The 25,139-nt window shown below is 53.9% G+C and overlaps 10 protein-coding genes across 10 annotated transcripts; 3 read left to right on the top strand and 7 right to left on the bottom strand.

Moving 5' to 3' along the window:
* Positions 1–518: 518 nt before the first annotated feature.
* Positions 519–2,462, top strand: AYL99_02784 (hypothetical protein; the record flags this gene model as incomplete). The annotated part of the gene is made up of 2 exons (XM_018834300.1): positions 519–671; positions 732–2,462. 2 exons carry the CDS (start codon positions 519–521, stop codon positions 2,460–2,462), a joined length of 1,884 nt encoding a protein of 627 aa, XP_018696924.1.
* Positions 2,463–2,856: 394 nt separating this feature from the next.
* Positions 2,857–4,627, bottom strand: AYL99_02783 (hypothetical protein; the record flags this gene model as incomplete). The annotated part of the gene is made up of 2 exons (XM_018834299.1): positions 2,857–4,487; positions 4,549–4,627. 2 exons carry the CDS (start codon positions 4,625–4,627, stop codon positions 2,857–2,859), a joined length of 1,710 nt encoding a protein of 569 aa, XP_018696923.1.
* A 1,464-nt stretch (positions 4,628–6,091) lies between these two features.
* Positions 6,092–6,701, top strand: AYL99_02782 (hypothetical protein; the record flags this gene model as incomplete). Its single annotated transcript, XM_018834298.1, has 2 exons — positions 6,092–6,662; positions 6,694–6,701. 2 exons carry the CDS (start codon positions 6,092–6,094, stop codon positions 6,699–6,701), a joined length of 579 nt encoding a protein of 192 aa, XP_018696922.1.
* A 243-nt stretch (positions 6,702–6,944) lies between these two features.
* Positions 6,945–8,213, bottom strand: AYL99_02781 (hypothetical protein; the record flags this gene model as incomplete). The annotated part of the gene is made up of 1 exon (XM_018834297.1): positions 6,945–8,213. The coding sequence occupies one exon, from the start codon at positions 8,211–8,213 to the stop codon at positions 6,945–6,947; it is 1,269 nt and encodes a 422-aa protein (XP_018696921.1).
* A 955-nt stretch (positions 8,214–9,168) lies between these two features.
* AYL99_02780 (hypothetical protein) lies at positions 9,169–11,224 on the top strand (the record flags this gene model as incomplete). The annotated part of the gene is made up of 5 exons (XM_018834296.1): positions 9,169–10,223; positions 10,299–10,423; positions 10,531–10,661; positions 10,743–10,857; positions 10,959–11,224. The coding sequence occupies 5 exons, from the start codon at positions 9,169–9,171 to the stop codon at positions 11,222–11,224; spliced, it is 1,692 nt and encodes a 563-aa protein (XP_018696920.1).
* A 1,257-nt stretch (positions 11,225–12,481) lies between these two features.
* On the bottom strand, positions 12,482–15,156 carry AYL99_02779 (hypothetical protein; the record flags this gene model as incomplete). The annotated part of the gene is made up of 2 exons (XM_018834295.1): positions 12,482–13,891; positions 13,942–15,156. 2 exons carry the CDS (start codon positions 15,154–15,156, stop codon positions 12,482–12,484), a joined length of 2,625 nt encoding a protein of 874 aa, XP_018696919.1.
* Positions 15,157–16,408: 1,252 nt separating this feature from the next.
* AYL99_02778 (hypothetical protein) lies at positions 16,409–17,962 on the bottom strand (the record flags this gene model as incomplete). The annotated part of the gene is made up of 1 exon (XM_018834294.1): positions 16,409–17,962. The coding sequence occupies one exon, from the start codon at positions 17,960–17,962 to the stop codon at positions 16,409–16,411; it is 1,554 nt and encodes a 517-aa protein (XP_018696918.1).
* Positions 17,963–19,832: 1,870 nt separating this feature from the next.
* On the bottom strand, positions 19,833–20,546 carry AYL99_02777 (hypothetical protein; the record flags this gene model as incomplete). Its single annotated transcript, XM_018834293.1, has 2 exons — positions 19,833–20,127; positions 20,185–20,546. 2 exons carry the CDS (start codon positions 20,544–20,546, stop codon positions 19,833–19,835), a joined length of 657 nt encoding a protein of 218 aa, XP_018696917.1.
* A 376-nt stretch (positions 20,547–20,922) lies between these two features.
* Positions 20,923–22,215, bottom strand: AYL99_02776 (hypothetical protein; the record flags this gene model as incomplete). The annotated part of the gene is made up of 2 exons (XM_018834292.1): positions 20,923–22,121; positions 22,182–22,215. The coding sequence occupies 2 exons, from the start codon at positions 22,213–22,215 to the stop codon at positions 20,923–20,925; spliced, it is 1,233 nt and encodes a 410-aa protein (XP_018696916.1).
* Positions 22,216–22,967: 752 nt separating this feature from the next.
* On the bottom strand, positions 22,968–24,872 carry AYL99_02775 (hypothetical protein; the record flags this gene model as incomplete). The annotated part of the gene is made up of 1 exon (XM_018834291.1): positions 22,968–24,872. One exon carries the CDS (start codon positions 24,870–24,872, stop codon positions 22,968–22,970), a length of 1,905 nt encoding a protein of 634 aa, XP_018696915.1.
* Between the last annotated feature and the right edge of the window lie 267 nt (positions 24,873–25,139).

The raw sequence follows: 25,139 nt of genomic DNA, 5'->3' as shown, positions 1-25,139 counted from the left end.
AGATAGATTGATTGTCGACGAGGACATGACTCGCACCACGAGTGCCACCGGTGATATATGGGCAGCGAGTAGGCGATTGATAATGAGGGCACATTGGCCAGCGTGGTGGCACGATGAGTGACTGGATCAGGTGAAGGGTGGCCATGACGAGAACACCAAATACACCTGAGAGAGGAGCCTTGAACACTCCAAAGTGCCCACAGGCAAAAAGCCTTGACATATAATTAGTCAACATACGGAGCATGCTTGACCCTGGCACACATCTGACACCGCTAGATGAGCGTGAAGGGCCTTAGATACCTGTCGTTACACATTAGCCGGTGGCACCAGTTTAAGCTGGTAATATCACTATAATACACTATAATACCCCTGACAAGTCCCCCCATCTGCGGCTCACTAGGCTGGTGGCTGACGCTTTACCTGCCCCAAGTAGTTTCCCACCTCCAAAAAGAGGCACGTTGGCGACCAAGTGACCGCCGACGCCAACGTACCACCATCAATGTGAGAGACAGAGAGAGATGAAAGCCAATGCCTCGTCCAGGCTAAGACAGCGTCTCCTAAGCCTTCCGTCGGCCTTGGTGTTTCTCTGGTTATGTGTTCTCTTCTGGGGTGAACGCTACACCTTTCAACAAAGTGTCACTCATTGTCTGTGGCAACAGTGGGAATCATGGGTATCTGAGGACATCCAAACACCCCCCAACAATGAGACAAGGCGCTGACTCTGTTCCTAGCCAGGTCATGCTCAACCTCATCATGTCCTCCTTGTCGCTGATCCACAACTCGTGGATCCACACACCTACCCTGACAGACCATGGCCTCTTTCCAGCTTGACCATCCTCTACACCGATCGCTACCTCCACCGCTCCTATCAATACCTGCAAGAGTATCTCCGACCAGATGCGACCTTGTTCCTCGGGGATTTGTTTGATGGGGGCAGGGAATGGGGCACGACTGAGTCAACATCCCCCGAAGAGCGCTACCAACAATACGGCTCGCATTTCTGGCTGAAAGAATACATTCGCTTCTCGAACCTGTTCTTGCGGTCCTGGGCCAAAGGTCCTTATGCCAGCGCGGCCGAACCGACCGGCCGCCGTCTGCTGGCTTCTCTCCCCGGAAACCATGATCTGGGGTTTGCTGCAGGCATTCAGTTGCCGGTGAAGGAGAGATTTGACGCATACTTCGGCCCGCTCAATCGGATCGATATCATCGGCAATCACTCGTTTGTCCATTTGGACACGGTGTCGTTGAGTGCCATGGACCAGGTTGACCCAAAAACGGGGAGTTCGGGAGCAGGCGACGGGAGTGCCGCTGCGACTTCTTCCAGCAGAATCTGGAAACCTGTCGAGGAATTCCTCGTGGAAGCGAAAGCCATCAGAGCCAAAGCTGTACAGCACACATGCGAGACGAGATTCGACTGGAAACACCCGCTCTCCCAATTGCAGTCTCCGTCGGTACAATCAGCTGCTGAAGCGGGACACTCAGATCCAGCTCGGAGAACCCACCATGCCGTCAGCTCATCACAATTCCCAACCATCGTCCTCTCTCACGTCCCGCTCTACCGATCCGGGGAGGCCAATTGCGGACCGATGCGGGAACGAGGCACCGTGATACCCCTGCAGGCAGGCTATCAATATCAAAATGTCCTCACCCCACTGATCTCACAAGATATCGTCAAGCATCTGACGGCGGAGGAGATTACCATGATCTACTCGGGCGACGATCACGACTACTGCGAGATCGAGCACAACGAGTTCACGGGCCGCATCAGGGAGATCACGGTGAAGAGCATGAGTTGGGCCATGGGCATCCGCAAGCCCGGCGTGCAGCTCGTCAGTCTCTGGAATCCGGTCGACGTCAACAAGGCCATGTCGGGGGATCCCTCGCTGACCACGCCCCGGGACACGGTGCAAAACCATCTGTGCCTGCTCCCGGACCAATTGAGCATCTTCATCCGCTACGTCCAGATGCTTGCCTTGACACTCTGCGTGCTCGTTCTCGCTGCCGTCCGGTACAATCCCTCCGCCGCCATGGAGGAAGCATCGCGCGACAAATCCGAACCATTACTACCTACCAGCGAAAAACACCACCACCACAACAACAACCCCGCCACCTCCAAAAGTTCTTCCCTGCAGAACGGCCAAGCGGGCCACCACCATCAACTGTCCACGCGCAAGATGGTCGCCGGGTACGGACATCTGCCTGCTTCATCGCGGTCCGCGTCTCCCTCGAAACCGCCGTACATCGACTACGCCCGAAACAGCTCTCCCGGCCCCGGCCTCGGCCCCGTAGGCGAGTTCGACAGCGACGACTGGGGGATGCCCAAATCCACCGCCGACAAAGCGCGTCGTCCATGGGCAAAGAACCGCCCGCCGCGGTCTCGGTGGGCGTACTTTGGTCGCTCGCTGTGGCGGACGGCCTGGCCGGTGGTGGTGATTTACGGATGGCTGATCTGGAGCGGCTGACCGTACGTAGTTGAGATGAAGCGACATTTCGTGGGAAAAGATGTCGTGTATATTAGCATGATTCCCCCCAACACTGGAGCTCGTTCAATTGGATTTCTTTTTCAGACTTCGTGGACGATATGAAGACCACCCGTCAGAAATGATATCGTATCAGGGTCAAAGGCAAACGGTGGTGACCGAGTGTACCAACAACGGGGAAAACGCCTTGGATGTAGCATTACAAAAGTTCAATACTAGTTCTACCTGCAATGCTTTTGGACCCTTCCAAGTCTTTCAACCTCCCGGACTTGCAATGAAATCAACCCCATCATTGGTCCCCATTACAACTGCCCGAAGCCTGCAGTCCGAGCGCAATAATGAAACCCAAACAGATGTTATCATCGTTGAAGACTCTTCATTTCTTTCCATTCTTGCCATCATGTGGACAGCACATCTTGCTCCCAGCGCACATGTCACTGCAGTCGAGCAAACATGCTGCATTGCCTTCACTCCGAAGACTTGCCGTCTTACTGGCATTTGCATTGTTCTTTGGAGTTAGATGCCCATTTCCAGCCCCGTCATGAGCGTCAGATCCAGGCTCAAAAGAATGTGGATCTCCCTCATTCACGAACTCGGGCTGGATGGTCGAGCTGTGGATGCCGTAGCCGTGTAAACAGCCTCGAATTTCCCGCGCCAGATGCATGTAGCTGGCAGATCCCGTGCCATCAATCTCGCAGTCAACCTTGACATGCAAGCTCGCCACCAGCTTGGTGTCACTGAGTTGCCACACGTGGAGGTGGTGGGCCTCAATAACCCGTGGTAAGGACTCGATGTCTGCTGTGATCTCGTCGATGGACATGCCCACAGGAACAGCCTGGAGAAGGATGCGCCCAGCGGCTCTGCAGAGTGGAAGGGCACTACCCAAAATGATGACGGTAATGACAAGCGATACGGCCGGGTCGAAATAATAGCGACCAGGGAATGTAGTCAGCCAGATAATCAGTGCAGTCACTATGACACCAATGTTTCCGAGAGCATCACCCAAGACATGGAGGAAAACTCCGCGCATATTCAGATCGCCGTGGGAGTGGCCATGCCCACCATGTCCATGGCCGGATTTGGCGCCATCATCTTGTTGATTGTGGTTGTGTGCCGCGTGGTTGTAGTCAACGCTCTTTCTTCGTTTACTGATGCTACCATAGCCAGCAAACCGCTTGGCATTCTTGGACGACGACTGAGGAAGATTGGCGGACCCTTCCTGACGTTGCTCCGGTGATTCCGGATCCGTCAACAAGGCGTCTTCTTCTGACGCTTCAGATTCCGACTGCTCTTCCAATCGCGCCGCCTGGATGATATCCTGGCGGAATGACGCTGGATGGATGTGGATGTTATCGACCGAGCCGAAACCCCGACCCATAGAACCCGATGTGCGACGGCGGTGCCGGGTATGAATCTCGCCGTTAGCGATCGACTTACGATTCGGCGTGTTGGATGATCTGGCTGAGATGGTTGTATTTTCTTCATCAGACTTTGTGAATGCACGGCGCTCAGGGCTTCTGAAACTGCCCACTCGGAATTGTGGAAGTACATCTTCAATGTTCCCGTGTTCGTCCACCACCTTTCGTGTATCTCCGTCGTCCGCGTAGGCATGACCATGGCCTTCCTCGGCAGACCTCACGGGATCCCCCTCGTGTGAGTCCTCCTTCTCGCCATGGCTATGGCTATGCTCATGGAAAAGGAAGAGCCCGAGAATGTTGGAGGCAAGTCCCAGACAGCCGACAATGAGGACGAGTCTAGGGTTCGAGACGACCTGTGGTTCGACAAATCGCTGGATTGCTTCCAGGAAGATGGACATGCAAAGGGCAACCAGAAACACTCCATTGACAAGCGCACCCAATGTTTCGGCGCGCTGCCAGCCATAAGTGTACATCTTCGAGCTTCCGGTATTGGCGACACGGACTGCCCATAGCCCAACGCAGAGAGAGATGACATCGTTTAACATATGAAACGAATCGGCCACCAGGGCCAAAGAATGCACTGCATAGCCTGTAGGGTATGTTAGCTGCGGCGGTTCGACACACAAAAGTTGACGTAGGACGACACTAACCAACGACCAATTCAACTATGAAAAAGGCAGAGTCTATGCCCAGCAGAATACAGATCCTCTGCGTCTTCGAGAACCCCATCTTTCTTTGCGTGCAGGGGGGCTGCGCTCGAGGTCGCACGCAGCACTCGTCGACGGACTCAGTTGAAGCGGAGGCTGGAGAGAATCGAAAGGAGGCTAAGGATCGGGATGAGGAACGGACTCGATGCGGGCTAAGGTACGCCTGTTGAGGCTTCTGAACAAGATCGGGGGGGTGATTGGGATAGAAATGGACCGGGGGATCCGAAGATGAGGAGGGAGGAGGGGATGAGGATGAGATAATAAGAGGCCGGGGTGAGGACAGCTGGAACGACGCAGGCGCGGCTTTCTCCTGGTGGCGACCGCAGGGGCAACGCTGAGATGATGTAGGATGCGATCCCGACGGGACAAGCGGCAGTGGCGGCAGTGGCGTCTGTGGCGGCTGTGGCTGAGTAATGGACTGGTCATGTGACTTCGCGATGCATTTCAGCTCCATGCTGGCGATGTGATTAGTAGCGGCAACCATCTCTTCCCTGTCTGCTGCCACCTTGGAAATATGTGTCGCTGAAAGAGTCAGACAATTGTGCTCGGATCAACTTCATAATGCTTTTAATTGCCAACTGATCGCGTAGCCACAATGACCAGGTCACACTTGATCTAAAACTATTCACTCCCGAACGCTGCTCTCTCCCGACCGCGGAGGCTCGTTGCATCAAGGGACGATGCGTCACAGTTTGCTCTGGCTTGGGTACGGCCTTGCACAAGCCGTTGGGTAGCAAGCTATTGCATCTCAGGTCACTCCTGCTCGGCTTCATTTGTCAACTGAGATGTGCGAGAGCAAGAGACCACCAGAAGAGCAGTGACTGTATCCCACAGGAAATGAGTTTGCTCCCTGTTATGCCTGTGGTCTGTCGGTAAGGTTTTGGAAAGTTCTTTCTAACCATCCATCCGAAGTGTGTGAGCACGAGCATTCCATAAGTAAAGACGGTGGATTTGTGCGCAATTCGCCAACGTGTCGCCGCCTCAGTCTTCTCGGGCCTCTTGAAATACTCGAGCTCCCCAGTCGGTCTGTTCATGCTTCGAGTCGCTATCAAGAATGGTTGGCATCGTGCAACCAGCACGCCAAATGACGAAACTCGCACTTCTGAGCAGCTGGTGAATGAAAGAGCTTGGTGGGAAAGCATTTACAAAGGAGGCGGTGGACTGCTTTACTGAATCTGGCCGTTTCTTCCTCAGCCTCGAATGGTAGTTGCCCTGATTGAAGTTGAACTCTGTTGTATTTGTTGTACTATCACGGAAGGAAGGCCTGTTACTCAAAGACCTGGTCAGGAGAGAAGGGGGTAGCCAATCCTTCCCAAATTCTTTCAGTCGTAAGACATTTGCTGACGCTCCTTCAGCACTTGGATTGAGACGTAAGAGACGTTCAGTCCTTCTCGACATACTTTACACGTATCTCACAAACCAAACCCTCTCCTTTGCTCGGTTCTACCACGGAACTTTGCACACTCTCTCCTCAAAAGGCACAGCCATGGCCACCAGACGCCGCTTTCGCTCTTCCTCTATCATTTACGACATGGACGTCGAGAGATACTCTACCAGCATCCATCACTCCTATCCCGTGTCTCCCCGTCTCCGATCACCCTCCTCCTTGGTCGCCATGTCCGACGAGGCCGAGATGGCCAGACAGTTCTGGGATGGTCTCGAAGAAGGCCCGATTGAAACTAGCAAACCCGTCCCATCGGACGAGAAATCGACTATCAAAAAGTTCTGGGACGAATATGTGGCGGTGGAAATGGAGTTTGGGTATGGTGTCCGAGACCATCTCACGAACGAGGAGACATTCATCACTTGGTTCGACTTCGGGTATGGAATGGCGGGCTTTGGCTTGGTGATGCTCCAATTTGGCATTCTGAACGGGCGACTGATCGACTCGACGAACGCTGCACACTTAGCGAAAGCGCTAGCGTGCACCAGCTTTCTTGTCGCTATCCTCAGCACCGTGGTTGGTGCCTATCGCTTCTTTTGCCAGCAAGACGCACTCTTGCGAGGGCAGATCTTTGTCGGGGGCTTTTCCATGTTTCTTTCTATACTTGTGTTCTGTATGGTGGTGGTGGCTAGTGCAGTCGTCAGTTGGATAGGCATGCTTTAGTGTCAACTTGGAAGATAGATCTTGTATATTCATATTGCCCCCAAGGACGTGAAGGTCCCTAAAACAGCTTTGATATTGCACCCTTATTTGTAGCATTTCTTAATTCCGGGGCGAAATCCAGAAGCACTTGTACATAGCCCTGAACCAAGCAACGTCGCCATCTGCATGCAGATCCGAGGGGATCAGACGCTTGCTGGAGAGGAGTAATAGGATATGCCATCACATAGCTGCTTCAGGCATGGGTCTGAAGGCGCGTCACCGGGGCCTGTTCTTGTTCAACCATATTGGCCTGAATCGCTTCGACCACTGCAGGCAAGATCTCCTCGGCTGGCAGACTGGCACGCACGAGATCCCGTCTCAAGGCCGTCCATCCAGCATGTTGATCCCCCTGCCCTTGATGGTGGTGATGCGGGAGGAGATCTCCAAAGAATGCTTCCTCCTTTCTGACACCACCCATGTTCAAGATCCCGATGCCCATGCCGCGTTCATGCGCTCTCTTGACCAGCCTCCACGCCGAGTAGGTGGCGAGAGAGCTGCCGACGACCAAGATCTTCGCCGCGGAATCAATGGCTTCTTCCGCTGCGGTCTTCACTTCAGCTGAGATCGATTCACCGAACATGATGACATTGGGTTTGAGCACGCCGACGCCATCGGGGACCCCGGGCGCTCTGGGTGATGGTATCCAAGCACCGTCCGCATCGACATGCACGTGGCCCTTACTCCCATCCTTCAGAATTGGCGGTCGCTTCAGACAATGCGGACAGGCAGGGTATCTAAACGTGTAATACGGGGCACCTGGGACATCGGCGTCACCGTCGGGATTGGTCCGGAAACCCAACCTTCTCCTCTCCATGGGATTCTCAGTATCCAGCGCCCCCGAAGCCAGCAGCTGCTGTAAGAATTCGGCCCAGGCAGGATTCAACTCGGCCAATCTCTTCTGGAAAACATCGCGATCAATGAGCCTCTTACAGCTGAGGCAGACCAGCGCCCTGAGAAACCCGTGTAGTTCCACCGTCTTCAGCTGCGGATGCGCAAGGTTATGGAACGAATCGACATTCTGAGTAACCACACGGTCGACCAGCCCTAGTTTTCCAAGATCCCGAATGGCGTAGTGCGCGGCATTGGGTTTGGAGCGGTGAAGACCCCTCCAACCTAGAAACGAGCGGGCCCAGTATCGTTTTCGGGATTCGTGGCTCGAGATGAATTCATGGTAATAGATAGGACGGTAGCTCTTGTTCTGGGTGTAGGTGCCGTTGACGCCACGATAGTCGGCCAGACCTGAGGCCACACTTATGCCTGCACCTGTCAGGAGAACTGTCTTATTCCCCTCACGTTGGCCATCTGGACCAGGGGAGGCGATGGGTGTCGCGTGTGGCGCAGGGGAGGTCAGAAAATGCGCGAGGGCGGCGATGGCACCTTGTTGAGTGGCTGCCGACGGTGGGATTATCAAGGGTGGTGGCAGAGGCCCCGTGTACGGGATTCGCATAAGCGGTCTGGACATGCGAGGGACATGACGAAGGAGAGAGCACGAGAGAGAGGGAATGCAAATGTGGAATAATACATGATGAATCTGAAATTTTCCGGGCCCGAACGAGACTGATTACATATTACTACTGTAACAGAGCCCAGCCCAGCCTAGAGAACCTGAATGCAATGACACCTACACCTCCGAACGGAACCTAACCTCATCTCTCCGAATGCCTTTCGCCCAGACAGCTTCCATCGAAACCATATCTCTCTCCTCGAAGTCGGTTCAAGCACGCCGTGTCCGAGCCAGCAGGCGATCTCGATCGAAGCTCACATCCCGAGTACTCTTGTCGAGAGCGTCACCAAAGCTTGGAGAGCTGATCGGCCTAATGGCCATAAGCCAAGAAGCGGGAAGGCCATAGGAGCCCCAAAGAAAACTGTCCATCATGCATACCATCCCTTGGGCCAAGCAGTCCGTTGCAGCCACAGACATCATCGAGATTGAGCCGACTGAAGCCTGATCAAGGGCATGTCAGGCCTTCACACCCATCCAGCATGGGAGCAGCCAAACAGTCGAGTCGGCTGCTTGCCAGGTGATCCCTAAATTCGACCCGCCCCCAGGTTTCGGCGCCTTTCGTTCGAGCTTACTAGCTGTCCTGAGTGGTGCCCGCGTGGCCAGGGTTGACGCAGGATGAAATCATAGCTCGATGCACATTATCGACCTGTTTTTCGATGTCGGTCCTTGAATGCCATGCCCCAAGATGCAAAAGGGATAATAACTTTAACAGCACTGGCGGGACGGATTGCGATAGGGAATACGAGATTCAGGTTTGTTTAAGCACTTCCACACTTCTTCGTCCTGTCGTCGTTATTCTGCAGTTGGTCCATGCGTTTCGTGCATTCTCGCCTCTGAGCGTCTCCCACGCAGTTGCACCATCTACCATTCACCTGTTATTGTTCTATTCGTGCGAGGCTGTCACGCGACCAAAATGTCAGTCTCGGATCAATCCACTATAGCCATGGAGGGACACAACGAGAAGGAGAACCAACAAATTCAGCCTCCGGGACGAAAAGAAGAGCATTTGGGTGTCTCCGGCCCAGAGTTGGCAGCAGAGAATCTCGAAGGAGGCAAACCCAAGCGTGCTGATGGCAAGATCGAACTGACAGAAGAAGACTGCTACGACAAACTGGGCTATTGCTTCCCAACATGGAAGAAATGGATGATCTTGGTCATCATTCTTCTGATTCAGACGTCGATGAACCTCAACGCCAGTATCTATGCCAATGGTGTTGACGGCCTCGCAGAGAAGTACACCATCTCCAAGCAAAAGGCCCGAGTCGGCCAGATGATTTTCCTCATATGCTACGCCTTTGGCTGCGAATTGTGGGCACCATGGTCTGAGGAGCTAGGTCGCTGGCCGACCCAGCAGCTCTCTTTGTTTCTCGTCAACATCTGGCAGCTACCCGCGGCGCTCGCCCCCAACTTCGGGTCTATCGTGGTCGCTAGAGCGCTTGCTGGCCTCTCCACGGCAGGAGGCTCGGTCACCTTGGGAGTCATCGCGGACCTATACCAACCCGAAGATTCTGGATTCCAGTATGCGGTTGCTTTCGTCGTGCTGTCGTCCGTGGGCGGTGCCCCCGTGGGCGCAGTGATCGGCGGCTTCGTGGGCGAGTTCCTTTCTTTGCCCTGGATCTTCTGGATGCAACTTTGTATCGGTGGTGCCGTACAAATCATCCACTTTTTCCTTGTCCCCGAAACCCGTGCCACTATCCTGCTGGACCGCGAGGCCAAGAAGCGGCGCAAGAATGGCGAAACCAACATCTATGGGCCAGACGAATTGAAGAAGCCGCGATTCCCCATGAAGGAGTTCGTGCGTATCTGGATGAGACCTTTCCAGATGTTTGCCACGGAACCCATTGTGCTCTGCCTCAGCTTGCTCAGTGGGTTCAGTGATGCACTGCTGTTTACCTTTTTGGAGGCATTCACGCCCGTCTTGAAGCAATGGGGATTTAAGCCGTATCAGGTTGGACTGGCTTTTATTTCGTGAGTCTCCTCTCTCCCTATGCGTCTCAGAGTTACGATGGGGAGAGGATGTGACTGACCATGTAATGATTACAGGTCCCTCATTGGATATGTGCTTGCATACTTGTCATATCTCCCTGTCATTCGACACCATAACAAGATCCGTGCCGAAGACCCGAATAAGTTGTCTCCAGAATCGCGTCTGTGGTGGTTGCTGTTCTGTGAGTCTTCCTATATTCCTCAACTACTATCTTGGCTGTCATCGTGCTCCATCCCATCTATTGTCTTCTGGCTCCTCCACTGACACGTTTCTCGTGTATCTTTACAGTGGCGCCTCTCGAAACAATTGGCCTCTTCGGCTTCGCGTGGACGTCTCTCGGACCAGATTATGGCATTCCATGGATCGCGCCCATGATCTTCACTGTCCTAATCGCCATTGCGAATTACGGAATATACAAGGTACGGCTCCGGGTCTACCAATGCGAGACCCGTGATATGCATAGTCCTAAATGTGAATGCTAATGGCACATATGTTTACAGAGCTCAATCGACTACATGATCGCCGCCTACGGCCCTTACGCCGCCTCTGCCACTGGCGGAAACGATCTTGCGAGAGACTTCCTCGCAGGCATAGCTGCCTTGTATAGCACACCCTGTAAGTCATATGATATCTCGCCCTTGCTTATTCTCCAATGCTGCCAACATCATCATCGTCCTCACAACAACGGTAACTAACTCCTCTCTCTCTTGAACCAGTCTACGAAAATATCGGCAAGAAATACACCCTCGAATACCCCTCGACCATCCTGGCCTGCCTGTCCGTCGTGGTCATCGCCCCGATCTACGTCTTCTACTGGAAAGGCGCGTGGTTCCGCGACCGCAGCAAGTTCGCCAAGGAGCTCAATCTCGGCCGGCAGAGCGCCGTCGAGAGGCGCCGGAGCACCATGGTCATGGGTCGCGGCGGCAGCAAGGCGGGCATGGGTGCGGGAAGCGAGAAGGCGAGGCACGTCGAAGAGGTCTAGTACCATGATCGTCGCCCATCTCTCCTCTGCCTGTCGCATTCTGCCTACTCCCCCTATCCACCTCTCTCCGTTCATCTATCACCGTTCTACCATGAATGCAGTGAACGAGTACACGAGTGGGACGAACGAATGTTTGTTTTGATTCATGAGCACCCGAAGAAGAGAAGCAAAAGAAGAAAAAAGAAAGAAACAATTATCGCGAATTCGGAAGACGTAAAATAAGACCTAACTAAGGAACAGACAAGGAACAAAGGACAAGGACAAGAATGAGATCATGTAACGCAGAGAGGAAGTGCAAGAAGAAGAGGAGGAGGAGGAGGAGGAGGAAGCAGAAGCAGGTGAAGAAGAGCCCCCGGCCGCCGTCTTCCAAAGGGACGATTGATGTTGATATTATCTTCAGACTCTCGGGGCCTTTTTGGGAGTCCTTCTCCTTTATTATTATCACTGTTGTTATTGTTATTGTTATATTATGTCCGGGGGGGAATCTATACCTGTATTATGTGTGGATGTGTGGATGTATGGATGTATGTATGTTTCTGATTTGTTTGTTGTTTTTTTCTTTCAAAATTCGTGTTTCTGCATATTGTATAACTATATATGTCCTTTTCTACAGTACTTCTTGTAGTTCGTCTCATGTCAGTTCAGTTCAGTTCAATTCGGGTCGTTGTCTTCTCTGTTACGGTCTTCTCGTTTGTTCTCTTTTACTAAGTTTGGTTGAGTTTTCCTTCATTCGAGCAGCGTCCCGTATTTTGTTTATTTTCTTTCTGCACTTCATCCTGCTCTTTTTTTGTTTTCTCTGTCTCTATGGCCCGGCGAACGGGCGCAGGGACAAGGGACAAGGAACAGCAACAGCAACAGCAATGACAACAACAACATCTCCTCCTCCAGGCTCTCTTTTTTGGGCTCATATCGTTTCCGTACAAACAATGTTCGGAGGCAATGGCTGGACTCCGGTCCAGCAAGGAGAGGCAGCCAACTATCTTCCTTCCTCAAAACGCCTTGCCCTTTCCGCATGAAGTCGTGAACGTCATGTGTCTAAGACTCCTCTTCTTCCTCCTGATTGTCCGTCCTCATTTCGTGCACCCAGGCAATGAAGCCCCCTTTCCCAAGAATGCATCCTTCCACCCATCCTTTGTTCGTTCGTTCGCTCTATCCAAGAGACATGAGACATGGTGAACATTTGGATCTTCATCTTTTGACATCGTGCAGTTCATGTGCACACTCACACGTCCGTAATCGCGGCAAAGATTGTAAAATCTACATCGACTTCGGCAGCAGCACCCTCTTGCCATTACCCTGGCCGTTTGCATTCGGTGCCGTGTTGGCTGCTGCGTTTGCATTGGCCGCAGCAGCCGCGGCGGCGTTGCGGCTTGCAATCGTCTGGTTCACGAACGTCATTGGGATCTTGGTTTGTTGGCCGATGACTTGCATGGTCGGACCACCAGCGGCATTGCCACTAGCACCACCACCGTTGCTAGGAGCATTGACACTACCGACACCTGTGCTTGCGCTCACACTGGGGATGGCACCTGCGCTCGCAACGGAGCTGTTGTTGGCGCCCGCCCCAGAAGTGAGAGGACTGGCTGGATGGGGACCGTACTGGGGAGTCGGCGCCGGTCCGGGCGCAGATTGATGCTGGTAGGGCTGTTGAGGCGGCTGGAAGATATACTGCTGGGGTCCGTTCAGCAGCGGAGAGCCAAGCGAGTTGTGACGAGCCATGGCGTGTTGATGGACGCTCGGTCGAGGACTGTGCCGGAAGACATTGATGTTGGTTGCCGAGCGGTGCGGAGGAGCGGGTTTTGGCGGTGCAGGTGCAATCGGCTGACCTGGTCCGCTTGAAATCAGGCGTGGTGGGAGGAAAGAAGCCGGCCCGATGGGAGGTGCTAAAGGGCCGGGAGCTGGGGGTAACGGCTGCGCAGAAGGAGGAGGAGGAGTGACAACGTGGCCGGCCAGCGGCGCGTTGTTCTGGGGCGCAAATTTTGATCGTCGGCCACGGCTCCTCGAGTCTGGTCGAATGAGCTGATATGATGGCCCGGCTGGCGGCGGCGGCGGTGGTGGTGGTGGTGGTGGTGGCAGAGACGATGGCGCCTGGCCAGGAACTGGAGAGAAGTCCAAAGCTTGCCTGGGGAAGACATCTCCTGGGGCAAGAGGCATGTATATATATTGACGGTCCGGATGCTTCTGTGCAACCCAGTCGGAGACGTCTGCCAGCGCCGACAACGCATACGAATTGCTCTCTGACATACCGAGCGGTCGTGGGACGAGGTAGCCTTGGATATTCTCGAGTGCTTTGCTGGCTTCTGCAGAGAGCGCATCCAAGGTCTGCGATTTCTTGCGAAGCTGCTCGAGGCGCCATTCGTTGTTTCGCCGTTCCATTTGCTCAAACAAGGGGCTAATAACGTCCTCGTTGAGCACTTGTTGGCGCGCCTGTTCGTCGAAAGATGCCAACTGTTGCTTGAAGGGCTTTTCGTCCATGATTTTCCGGGACGAGTAGCCACGGGGTTGAGTGTTTGGTTCGGGGAGCTCGTGGTAATGTGGGAAGTAATCCAGGTCGGAGCCAGATTCGGTGTGGGTGTCATCGTGAGCGGCGCGGTAAGCTCGTTCGAAAAGGATGATGTCGCCTTCTGCACCGGCAAGATGTTCTTTGCGGGCTTCGGTGACGCGGTTCTGTTTCGAGTCAGATACATGCTACAAAAAGGCTCTCCACAGGATACTACCTCGAATTGCGCTTCAATGACTTCCTTCTCGTGCTGCAGGCGCTGCTTTTCATGTTCGACCTGGAGGTCAAATCGTGTTTGGATGAGCTCCTGCACCTCTTTCATGGTCGCCTCCAGGTCTTCCACCACGTCGTCGTGCTCAGGAACATGCCTATGTGCCTTGGGCTTTCGGGAAATCTTGGCTATGTCTCGCCCCGAGAGGTGCTCGAGGATATCAATCTGCTGGGCGCCCACGGTGCTGAAGAATCGTTTCAATTCTTGCTGCCTCGCCTTGATGATGGAGATTTCGAGTTTTTCCTCTTGTGACAATGGTCGTCTTCGATTTGGTGGTTCGGGACTGTCGCCACCGGCGCGACCTCCTCGACCTCTGGTTTTGCCTTTACCGCGTCCACCGCCGTTGGCGTGAGCACCTCCTCCACGACCACCTCGGCGTGCCGGCTTCCTAGGAGAGCGGGACTCCGAAGTGTCGCCATTCTCCCCAGGACGGTAGCGGGTAGTCGCATCGTTTGCGTAGTATATCGGTTTCTGCGCATTGTACTCTGGCCAGAACGCCTTGTCTTTGTACTCCTGGAAGCTGATGTTCGCCTTGTGCGCCTTCTTCGGCGTTGTCTCCTTGGCCGATTGCGAGGCACGGAGGGGTTTTGGCGGAGTTGCAGGATTGTTTGTGGTTACGTCTGAAGATCCGGCTTCTGGGAGACTCACTGGACCTGTTTGTGTAGGCGGTGATGAGGATGGCGTTCCATCATGGCCAGCATCACGGACGACCTCCGATGCATCCGATCGTGCTATACGCGAGCTTCGCCTCAACGACCTAGCAGATTCCACAGAAATGGTAGATGATGAAGTCGGCAGAGGTGTATTGTCGGTGTTTGTAGCAGCTGGGACACTGTCGAACGCGGGCACTTGAGCTGTTTGCTTCCGTGGAGTGGCTGAGGGTGGCCGCGACGGTGCTGTGGAGGTTTGTCGTGTCAGGCGCTTGGGTTTTGACGAATTCGAATTCTCTGTGTCATCTGAGCCCGAATCAGACAACTTTCGTTTGCGAGAATTTGTATTTTTGGGCGGAGTGGACGGTGGCGTTGACAGCGACAACAATGATGATGGTGATGAATCTGCTGTCGAAGCGTCGGTTGGTTCCGGGGTAATTTTGGAGGCGCGGCTTCTGGTCTCCATATGGAAGCTAACTGACGGCCGACGGCCGAGGGACTTGGAACCCATGCTGCTGCGGTAGATGAGGTCAGTTTCTTGTTATGCAATTACTGGAGAACAGCTTGATTTGAGATATAATGTGAGGCAAACACCAGGAATGAAGAGGATGGAGAGGTGGGTGGATTATCAATTTGGTCAGACAGCGGAGAAGCACAATGCGACTTCAGAAGAATCAGAAGAATTGAGACTCACTTGCTGGAATTCTGTAGAGACAATCGCCTTGAAGCGACAGCCTGCAGAGAAGATTTCTTAATCGACCGGCAAAGGTGGTTTGCAGCTGCTATCGCGGCGGGGTGAGAACAGCGGCGGTGTCGTGGCTGCTGCTGCTGCTGCTGTGGTGAAGACTTCACTTGCTCTGTGGGGTTAGATAGAATTTGGGAGAGGCAGTGCAGCCAGATTTGAGTGCTGTTTTCTGTGTTTCGAGATTGTGCAGCGGTGGTTGCGATGGAAGGGAGGAGCTGGAAGCATTCGGGAGGTGATGTATTAGTGGCCACCACAGACAGGGATGAAGTAAACCAAGACAAAGGCGAATGGGCGACAATGGCATCGTGGCCCAAGCCTGGAAGAGAGGGGCCAGAGTCCAGATCCATAGTCTCAATCGGGGGCCAGGGAGTGAATGGGGGTGGTGGGTGAATAGAAGAGCAGTGAATGAATGAATGAAAAGTGAAGCGGTTGGTATTATTTGATTGAGCCTGACACAGCGACCAGAGTTTGGCAGATGGAAGTGAGAAGCATTTTGCGGTGTTCCAAAGGTGCATTCGTCACGCTAGCCACAAGAGGACTAGCCCACGCCACTAGACTGCTTACAGTTAAGCCCCCTGGCCACCCATTCCCGGCGAGCCAGTGGCCAAAAAGAGGCATAGATGGGATCGGGGTGTCTGACAGGGAACAAACACGGCAAACAATAATAAGATGATAAGAGGGTGCCGTGTCAGACAGCTCGCTTAAACACGCCCCCTTCAGTGCTTATGGCTCGCCCGGTTCGTGCCGCCAAATTCCGCCTCCCAAATGGCTTTGTTCCTTTTCGCCCACCGTCCATCCAATGACATCAGCTTGGCATCCATCTGAGCATGAAACATGTCTCCCGTTAAAGCAAATGGTAGCTGTAAACCCGACTTGCTATTAATTCTCCAGAATCAACAATCCAAAATCCACCAACTCCGCGCTAATGGCCCAATTTTGCATCACAATCCGGAACACCAAAACCCCCGCGGTGCCAGGAGCCGCGACAAAGAGGAAGCTGCAGGGCCCGAGCCACGTTTTACACCATGCCCTGGCTCAATCGGCTGCCCACCGACAGCTGGGACTTGGGTCGATCCTTCTTGACGCTCTTGCGCTTCCCATACCCTACCAAGCTGGTCCGTGATCCTGCAGATAGCACAAATCCAGGGAGAATGGGTGGCAGGTCTGCTTCGTCCACAATCGATGGGCCGGGGCTGCCAAGGGATGGACTGCCGAGTGTAGGGCTGTCGGGCAGAAAGTGTTCCTCGCTCTCCGTCTCGGATCCGTCCGTGCTTCGTGGCTTAGAATTCACGCATTCGAGCGTCAGGTGAGAATTGCCCCGGAGGCTGGCCAGTGTCCGGGGCGTGATGGTGGTGTTGGCCATAGGCGAGGCTGTGACCATGGTGCCAGCGATGGGAATCGGAGGCGGTCGAGGGCTGTTTGGCCGGAACAACGGGTGTATTAGTTCTTCCTGCAGGGCACTCTCAAACTTGCCAATTTGAGGTGGCCGTGGTAGTGGCTTGCAGACATGTGACGACGAAGGTCGTGATGTCGGCCGTGAGAAATTGACCGGGCTTGACGGAGGGGATGATTTCGGCTGCCGCGGTGAAGAGCTCCAGCCGTAGGCGGTCGCAGTGTCCGAGGTTGCGGCGTGCGGCGGCGAACTTGAGATGGGAGAGTGTGGCTCGGGCAGAAATGGGCCATCCAGGGCGTTGGCAGGTGAATCCGGTCGACTGCCCGGTATCGTTTCCAGAGCTCCGTGGGCGACTGGCGGAGACGAATGAATGACGACGCGCAGCTCGTGATGAACGGACGACGTATCCCAATTGTCAAAGGCAGTGTCTATAGACATGGCCTCGCCAGCCGGGAACGGTGAACTGTCAAGGGAGGACCGGCTGGAACTCCGCATACGTTTCGCCTTGGACGATCCAGTTCCCACCTTGGTGGCCGACGATCGGCGTGTCGAGGGCTCTCTCCGTGAGACAGGAGTGCGTGGTGGTGAGTTCAGAGTCAAGTCCTGCGAGCCGAATGATCGTTCCGTCTGTTGAGTGCCCGGCCGCTTCACGGTGGATATGGATGGGACTCTGATGCCATAGTCTGAGGTGAGTCCGCCAGCCCTTGTTGCCATCAGTCCCTTCTTTATCGAGGAAGCGAGAAGAACATATAGGACCATGTGCAAGAGCGCAAAGGCCGCCCACACCGCGAACCAGATCCCCAGCAACGTGGCGAGAGAAGTGTGCAATATCTCTGTTGGAAGGGCACTTCGTCTAACAGCGAGCCATACCAACGTAATTCCGGAAACGATGACACTGACTGTCCCCCAAATCACACCCCCGGAAAAGACTGCCCATGGACTTGGTCTCGAAAGCTGGACCTGATTTGGGAGCTTTTTCGCAAACAGCGTCCCAAAATACACCAGAACCGCGAGATTGACCAGACTCACGACGAAGGCGACGTAAAGAAGATCTCGAAGGCCTGGCACCACCGTCACATGGGCGATGGTTGTTGCAAAAATGATGTTCAGCACGCTGCTTGCGATGCCCACGATCCCTGCCAGGCCCGCGACTGCCGTTATCCTGCCCCGTCCCTCCATCGGATGGTGTAACACGACGCTGCGTGCGAAAGCAATCCTGACCTGTCAACGGTGATGATATGAGCCTTTGCAGTGAAGTATTGCTGCTGTCCGAGATTCTCTGGATACAAGGCTTGAGGCTAACATCCAGATCGACTCAGTAAACACAATTCCGGTGAGAGATGTTATTGTCAACAAAGATGAAGTGAAGACGCGTTTCAGTCGACGGAGAGGGGCATTGAGAGCGGCCGATGATGAGCTGAGGTTGTTGTCTTCTCGCGCATCAGCCAAAGTCCGGGGGCCCAGCTTCGGTTGGGATCTTCCTTGTTCACGTTCAATCCTTTCCGGCCCTATCGTTGGTGCCACAAGAGCAAATGGCTGAACAAGCCAGAGGAGGGGTTCAAGGCGACACACACGCTCTCGAATAGGCCAATGAAGGCGGGGCAGTTGGAAGACGTGGTGGAGTATCCGAAATTATCCTCTGTCGACACATGCAGATTTGAGCGATGAGATGTAAACAGAGCATGGAGGAAGCTGAAGGCAAAAGACAAAAAAACGGAGAACGTTTCTGCAACAGCCATAACAGAACCAATGTACCAGCGAACTCGCGATACACCCTGTACCCTGTGCCGGTATACTTTTTGGTGCACGCGTCCTAGCGTTTTCGCCAATCCGCCATATCGCCTAGCTGCAAGCCTTGTGCCGGGGAGGAAGGCCTTTGGCGCGTCATGTTCGTGGTGGAAAGTCGGGGGCGTGTCTAGTTTGCAAGGCCAGCAGGTTCAACAAGGTCATGGTCGGAGAATGCAGCCGCAGGGAGTATTCATCCGAACTGCGGCAAGTTCGAGCGACAGCACCAAAGGATTGGTTCCTCACGCGCAGAAACGAGGGACCCAGCAGTCCGCAAGTAGTACCCGGGACGCCAGGATGTGCCATGTAACGAATAGTCGATGTTGTTGTGGTTTGTTGGTGGCGGCCATGCAATCTCGTTATCAAACCTTAATTGCCGGTAGGGCAGTAAGGGCCAATTTGCCCTGGACCCTCCCACGCTTCAATCTCTTTCCCACCTTCCCACAAACAAACAGACGCAATGGGATAGGCTGAACATCAACCTGGGGCAAGCTGCAGATCCCTACCTATCGGAGCTCGCCGAATGCCATAGACAAACGTGGCGACAGGGGCAGACCTGGTGCAGGATGCTCGCCAGGATTGGGCTGGACGGACATATTTGCTTGGAAATTGGTGTAAGAACGAACGCTTTGTGCTCCACCAACTGCCATGACAGGCGACCTACCGACATACGGACCTATGTACAGTGCGCAGCGTTGAGTCTGGACGGAGAAATTGTCGTCTGTGAGATCGAATCAAACACATGTCCGAATACCAGCGCAAGGTTGAGAAAAAAGTCGTTTCGCGCACCGCATCGGGGTCTCGGCGCCAATGCGGCCGGTGATTGGCTGGCGTCTCTCGATTGGCGAGTGGCCCAAACGGGATATCCGATATTGACACTATTGCAACCCGTTGGAACGTTGGCCAGTCGTCTGCTCTCAATCTCTTTCCGGTCCTGCTGGCTGGACAGTGTCTGGGGCTATTGAAGCCTTTACGAGATCCCCAGGCAGATCTCAATACACGGAACTCCATACTCCGGGCTTCAATCTGAGATTCCCCTCTCCCAAATGACCTTCGTATCATGTCCGCCTATCAAGGCCCTAAATCGTCGCATCATGAAACCATGAACCTCAAAAGGGAACTTGGCCCGAATCTTTCCCATGTTCCTAAGACACGCATGTTTGTCTCGGTACTTTTGGCTTGTATGAAACCACTCCTCCAGCGCCAACGCTAGGAACAGAAATCTGCCCATCCCCGATGTCCCAATCATCATCGCGGTAGAAAGCTATCTCGTTGCAGCGACCTCCTGTTCCATTTGCCATAACTCTTCTCTCAGCTCATTCAAGCAGCTCTGTTCGTCTGTGCTCATTGCCTCGACGCTTCCTTCAATATCGCGTACGGCGTGTTCGAGGCCAGACAGGAGCTGCTCAATTTCACCCCGTTGCTCAGAGATTGACTGCTGCATCATCGCATTCTCTTGCTGCGACGCTTGTAATCTCGTATTCAACTCCTCCGTTGCTTGTTGCAGGTAGGGCGTGAAGTGAGCGGTGTGCAATTCGTCGGCGGATAAAGTGTGCAATCTGTTCTCTGGTCAGACAAGGAAGGGCCAGGGGGTACCTGAAAAAGTGCTCGCTCACGGTCTCTGTGGTATTTCATCTTCCACGGCGCGATGCTTCTTCCTCCGAGCCTCGTCGATCAACGTGTCCCACTGATTCAGACCCGCGATGACCTGTCTTTCTTCCAGGATCTTCTCGAAATCCCGCATGCACTCTTCCTCCAACCGCGTGTTCAGTTGTCGCCAGACTCCTTCGAGCGCCGTCGGACAGTATTTCGCCGGCGTCGGGAAACACGAGCTGAAGTTCGCGTACGAGTTTGCTTTGAGAGACGAGGCCAGGGCGCCGGCGAACACCTTCTGTAGTGCTGCTGCGCGAGGTCCGGGTGCACTTGCGACAGGAGCTTCTGGCGCCGGCGAGGGCGAGGCCGGGTCTCGTAGAGCCATGGTGGTAGGTATGCGGATTGGGGGTGGGTTGTCCTCAGCTCTCAGCAAGGTGTGGTCCTACCGAGAATTGCATGAGAACAGTTCTTGATCAAAGTGCCAGCCAAGTCAATTGATTCGCGTGGCTTCGAGTCGAATCTGGCGCGACGGTAAACATGCCAAGACCAACGACGTCATTTCACCCAGACGCCTTTTGGTGGCCCTTGACAATCTCCGCCTCCAGAACAATGCCAAAGGGAACTGCTTCTACTATGATACTACTACATACCTTATGGTCCAGCCCCGTCATGTTCAATCTGGAATCCCCTCCTTCTCGCAAAATGGGTATCACACTACGCCTGGTTCTCGTGTCAATTTTGTCATCCTGTCGGTCCCCCCTTCACTGCCCATTTCCCTCGAGACCCCTCATTATATCCACCGCCTGAGCAATGGCTCTGGCTAACTCCGTCCCTTTTTCCCAAATATCATTATGTTGACCTTTCAATTCGACAACACTGCTATTGATCACCGACCCACTCGCGGCAAAGACCTTCTCCATTGCCTCAACCTGCTTCCAATCGACCCACCCGTCGTCCTTGGAGTGCGCAATGACCAACGCCCTCTTCTTTGCCCCAGTAGCTGCCCAGGCATCCACGTAGTCCTTTGCACCATACCTTGCAGGGCTGGCAAGCACATCGTCAGCCGCATCCGGGATGGCGTTCCTCGTCATCCCGATGTAGTCGGCGAACGACTCATGGAGGAGCGGGAAGTCATAGATGCCTGAAACACCGAGCACAGCCATAGGCGGTTGAATCGTGGGCAGTTCAGATGGATTCCCATTCGAGAACGATCGGTGGGCCGCAATGGTGCTCAACAATGCCATTGTAGCGCCCACACTGTGTCCTGCAAGCAAGTACCGCTCGCCAAAGCCATATCTGTTCTGTAGATGTTGAATGGCGGTGAGGATGTCGTGGATGTGATCCGGCCATTTAGCATTCCGGAGCTCGTACGCTGGTGTTTTAGATGGGTCCTGAGGCGCCTTGTCTGGATGAGGCGACAGACGATAGTTCAGGGACGCATATCCCGCAATGTAAGGTGCAGCCGCCGGTACACGCTGGTCGGTTCTGAAAGGATTATGGAGGGGGCGGTAATCGTTTGCTTTTCCCGAGACCAGTTGGTCGAGAGCTGGGTAGAAGGATGAGCTCGTGACTGTCGGGTCACGAAAGTAACCACCATGAACGAAAACAACCCAGTACTTGTTCCCACTGGGGTCGGCCAGGTGCGAGTGATCCAATTCGGGAACATACAGCTCGTAGGATTGAAGGATGTTGTCCAGAGCGTATTGGTGCCGTGTAATATCGCGGTGGATCTTCTCCGAGATGTGATTTCCATTAGATCCAGGAAGCCCAGTCCCGGCTGCTGTGTGGGCGGGAAAGCTGTGCGCTGCCGAGCTGGGGTGCGCCGAGCGCGAGTGATGGTGCGAAGTATGCTGATCCTTAAAATATGACGGGCTATGGTGTTTGACCCGCTGTTGAGGTTCTTTGGTCTTCGGGGAAAGATATGCTGAGCCTGAATACTTCTGCTGTGAAGCCTCAAGGGCTAACCACTCGTCCTTCAGCAACGAGGAAAGAAACATATACACAAGTCAGTACCACATACCTTGGTCCTGGAGATAACGGATGACTTTCTTCATTTTTCCTTCCCGCACTTCCCGTTGCCAGGTAGAGCGGCCTGGATATACAGATCTATCCGCCAGCCGCTCTTATACTTCGTATGGGACAGAAAAGGCCACCGTCCAAGTTGTCGTCTGAATGATATTTCCCCGCGGAGCTCGGACGCGATAAGCGGAGGTTGAATGGCCGTTCGACTTGACCACCCCAGAGTCGTCAAGACTTCTTGGGTGAAAAGGACGGCAGACAGGGGATCCGGACGCACAAGGCCCCGTTTGCAGCGGTAATGGGTACTGTTCGGCAATATGGAAAGGCTGAAATGATGAATTTGTTTAGTATTATCTCACCGGATCCCCAAACCCCCGCCATTAAATATTATGTAGACCAAGATTTCCCGACTAGGACGTGATTACTCACATCAAATCCCAGCCGACTTCGCCATTACCCATGTTCTCGAACAGGTCATCCCAATTACGCGCTCTTTTACCCCAGTGTGACGTTCAATTAGAAATCCCCCAGCAGAAATTTGCCCCGGCTCTTCAAATACGCGATCGACAAGCCAACCCCATGACGTCCAAAAGTACCCTGCGCTTGGAAGGCGGACTTGCATCTGGCCGAAGCAGCCAGACGCTGGCTGCTTCGGCCACGGGGTAAGCAGCTGACACGAAGACGAGCAGGGGGGAGGTCAGCGGAAAAAGCGGAAAGGCGTACAGAGTCTGGGGTTGCATCAGCCACCTTACATCTTCCTCTGGCCCTTACTCCTATATACCCACGATCAATATAGAATGTGTCGCCGAGGGATTCCCGAGAATGCCTCGGGAGCACCCTGAGGTACATGATGGTGCAATTGAGACAGTTCGTGGCAGTCGTGGGACAGGGAGCTGTCCATTGGTACGTTACGTATATAATGTCTTCTGACCGAGTCATGGGTTCGCTGTCGATCTGGAGCCCTGTCCAGGGCAGAGTCGCACCAGGAGCCACCTACGTCTCGGGAAGACGTTTCGACGTCGATTCCATATAGGCGAGACTCTCGGTCACCAATGACTTCCGAATCCGACAGCGCCAGCTCAGTCCCTAGTCGCAACAGCTTTCTGTCAAACTCATCCAAGTCGCCTGAGGACCCAACAAGAGTATCCAATGCCTCGGCTTCATTCATCGAGTTTCTAGCGACGGTTGTCTCTGCTGGTGGCGGACAAGTGGTATGGGTAGCATCAGCGGCACGTCCCTGTATATCCAAGTTACTGTCCGCACGCACAGGGAATACGTCGTCCGTGGATTGGTTTTTTGAGTAACGGGTATGATAAGATGACCCTGGCATTTCCGAAGTGTTTTTGCACAAAGGCCAAGGGCAGCAGGCAGGGCCAACAAGTTGCCTTCGGGCCACAGACTTGGGAGACGTGATTCGATCAATATCCGGCTTGCCTCTGCCCCAGTGCGACTGTCCTCGATTGTGGTTCGAAGGTTGCATCCCGGGACACCCAGTTTCCACCTCGTTGCAGTCGTCTGCAGCCTGAGACAGATTCCGGTGTGACCGGGACCTGGTTAGGTGAGGAGAATCTCGGATCTTCGTCGATATAGGAGGCATCGACAAGTGCAACCGATTGGTCGAGGCATTGGCATTGCTCACCGTATAAATATCATGACGAGGTCCCTCGTCTTCAGCAAGGTCCGAGGCCGCCTGCGCAGCTAGCTTCTTCAGATCGCTCAACGAGTAACATCTCTTTTCTCTTGTGGCAAAGCCTTCGACTCCATGTAAGAGTGCGTTGGTTGTGAATTTTTCCAGACGGTCATCGCCATAGAAACTCGGTGGACGAACCATTGATGGAGCAGTTCGACTGTGGGCTTCGTGACGACGAATGCTTTCTGATCTACATGGCTGCGCGGCTGAACTCAATTGTTGGTTCTGTAGGGGCAAGGCTGACCATGAGACAAAGGATTCGGACGAACGCTTTCTGCTCAAACATTCTCCTTCGTGTCCCATCCCTGCTGGTGGAGAAAAGAACTCAGAGATCTCACGACGTAGCGACTCGGAGCTTTGCTTTCTGAGACTCTGTTCTTTCAACCTGGGAAAGCGTGCATCATCCTCCAGCCTCTTTCTTTTGAGAAATGTCATTTCCGAGAAGGTCAGATCCGGCAGTTCCCTCTTCCCTGCGTCGGCCGAAGATTTTCCTTTGTCAAGAAACCCTGGTCCAGAATTGGGCTTGAGTGTTAACCTTTCGCTGGCCACGTTTGGGGCCTGAAAATCGTGATTTAGTGGACCTGCCGACCTTTTCTTTACCCTCATCTTCAACTCCCACTTCTTCGAAGGCTTTTCGATTGTGTCCTTGTATTCGTATCTGTCTGGTCTAGTCTTGTGCCTCCGTTTCCTGGCATATTTCTCGCTTGCATCCGTGACATTGTTATCTTCAAGCTTCTTGGCACTGTCTTCCCCCCGCTGGATGAGATACAGGCTGTCAGCTGGCGGGCCGAGCTCGGCCTGATCACTCGTCCTTTTCTTAGAACGGGTGTTCTCCCCTGCGCTGCTGTGCTGACCCTCGTATGTGGCTCCAGCTTGGTTTGAGTGAAAGAATTCCGAAAGTGGTTCTTGAGTCCGTCGGGTTTCTGTTTTACCCCATGTCAGCAATGTCGCGTCTCGGCTCACTCCATCAAAATCTTGCCTTTCCACTTTACTGTGCGGCATGGTGCATTCGGATATGTATCTTCCGGGTTGAAGGGAACAGAGCCTTCCTCCACACCTAAGAGCCATCGATGCACCGCTTCGGAAGTAGAAAACGTTGAGCGTCCGAACGAAGACATCTGTTGTTGGGATGGCAGATCGGTGTCATATTTGCCAAGTCATAGGCGTCCCCATAGACGGCGTCTTCCCACAGACAGAAGTCGAACCCATACTTCAGGTATAGACGTGTGCAGTTGGTGTTGCCGCCACGGTCGTCGACCGTACCAGGAA

Source organism: Fonsecaea erecta, assembly GCF_001651985.1.
Source record: "Fonsecaea erecta strain CBS 125763 chromosome Unknown Scaff2, whole genome shotgun sequence".
NCBI lineage: Eukaryota > Fungi > Ascomycota > Eurotiomycetes > Chaetothyriales > Herpotrichiellaceae > Fonsecaea > Fonsecaea erecta.
This window is presented reverse-complemented; position numbering and strand designations above follow the sequence as displayed.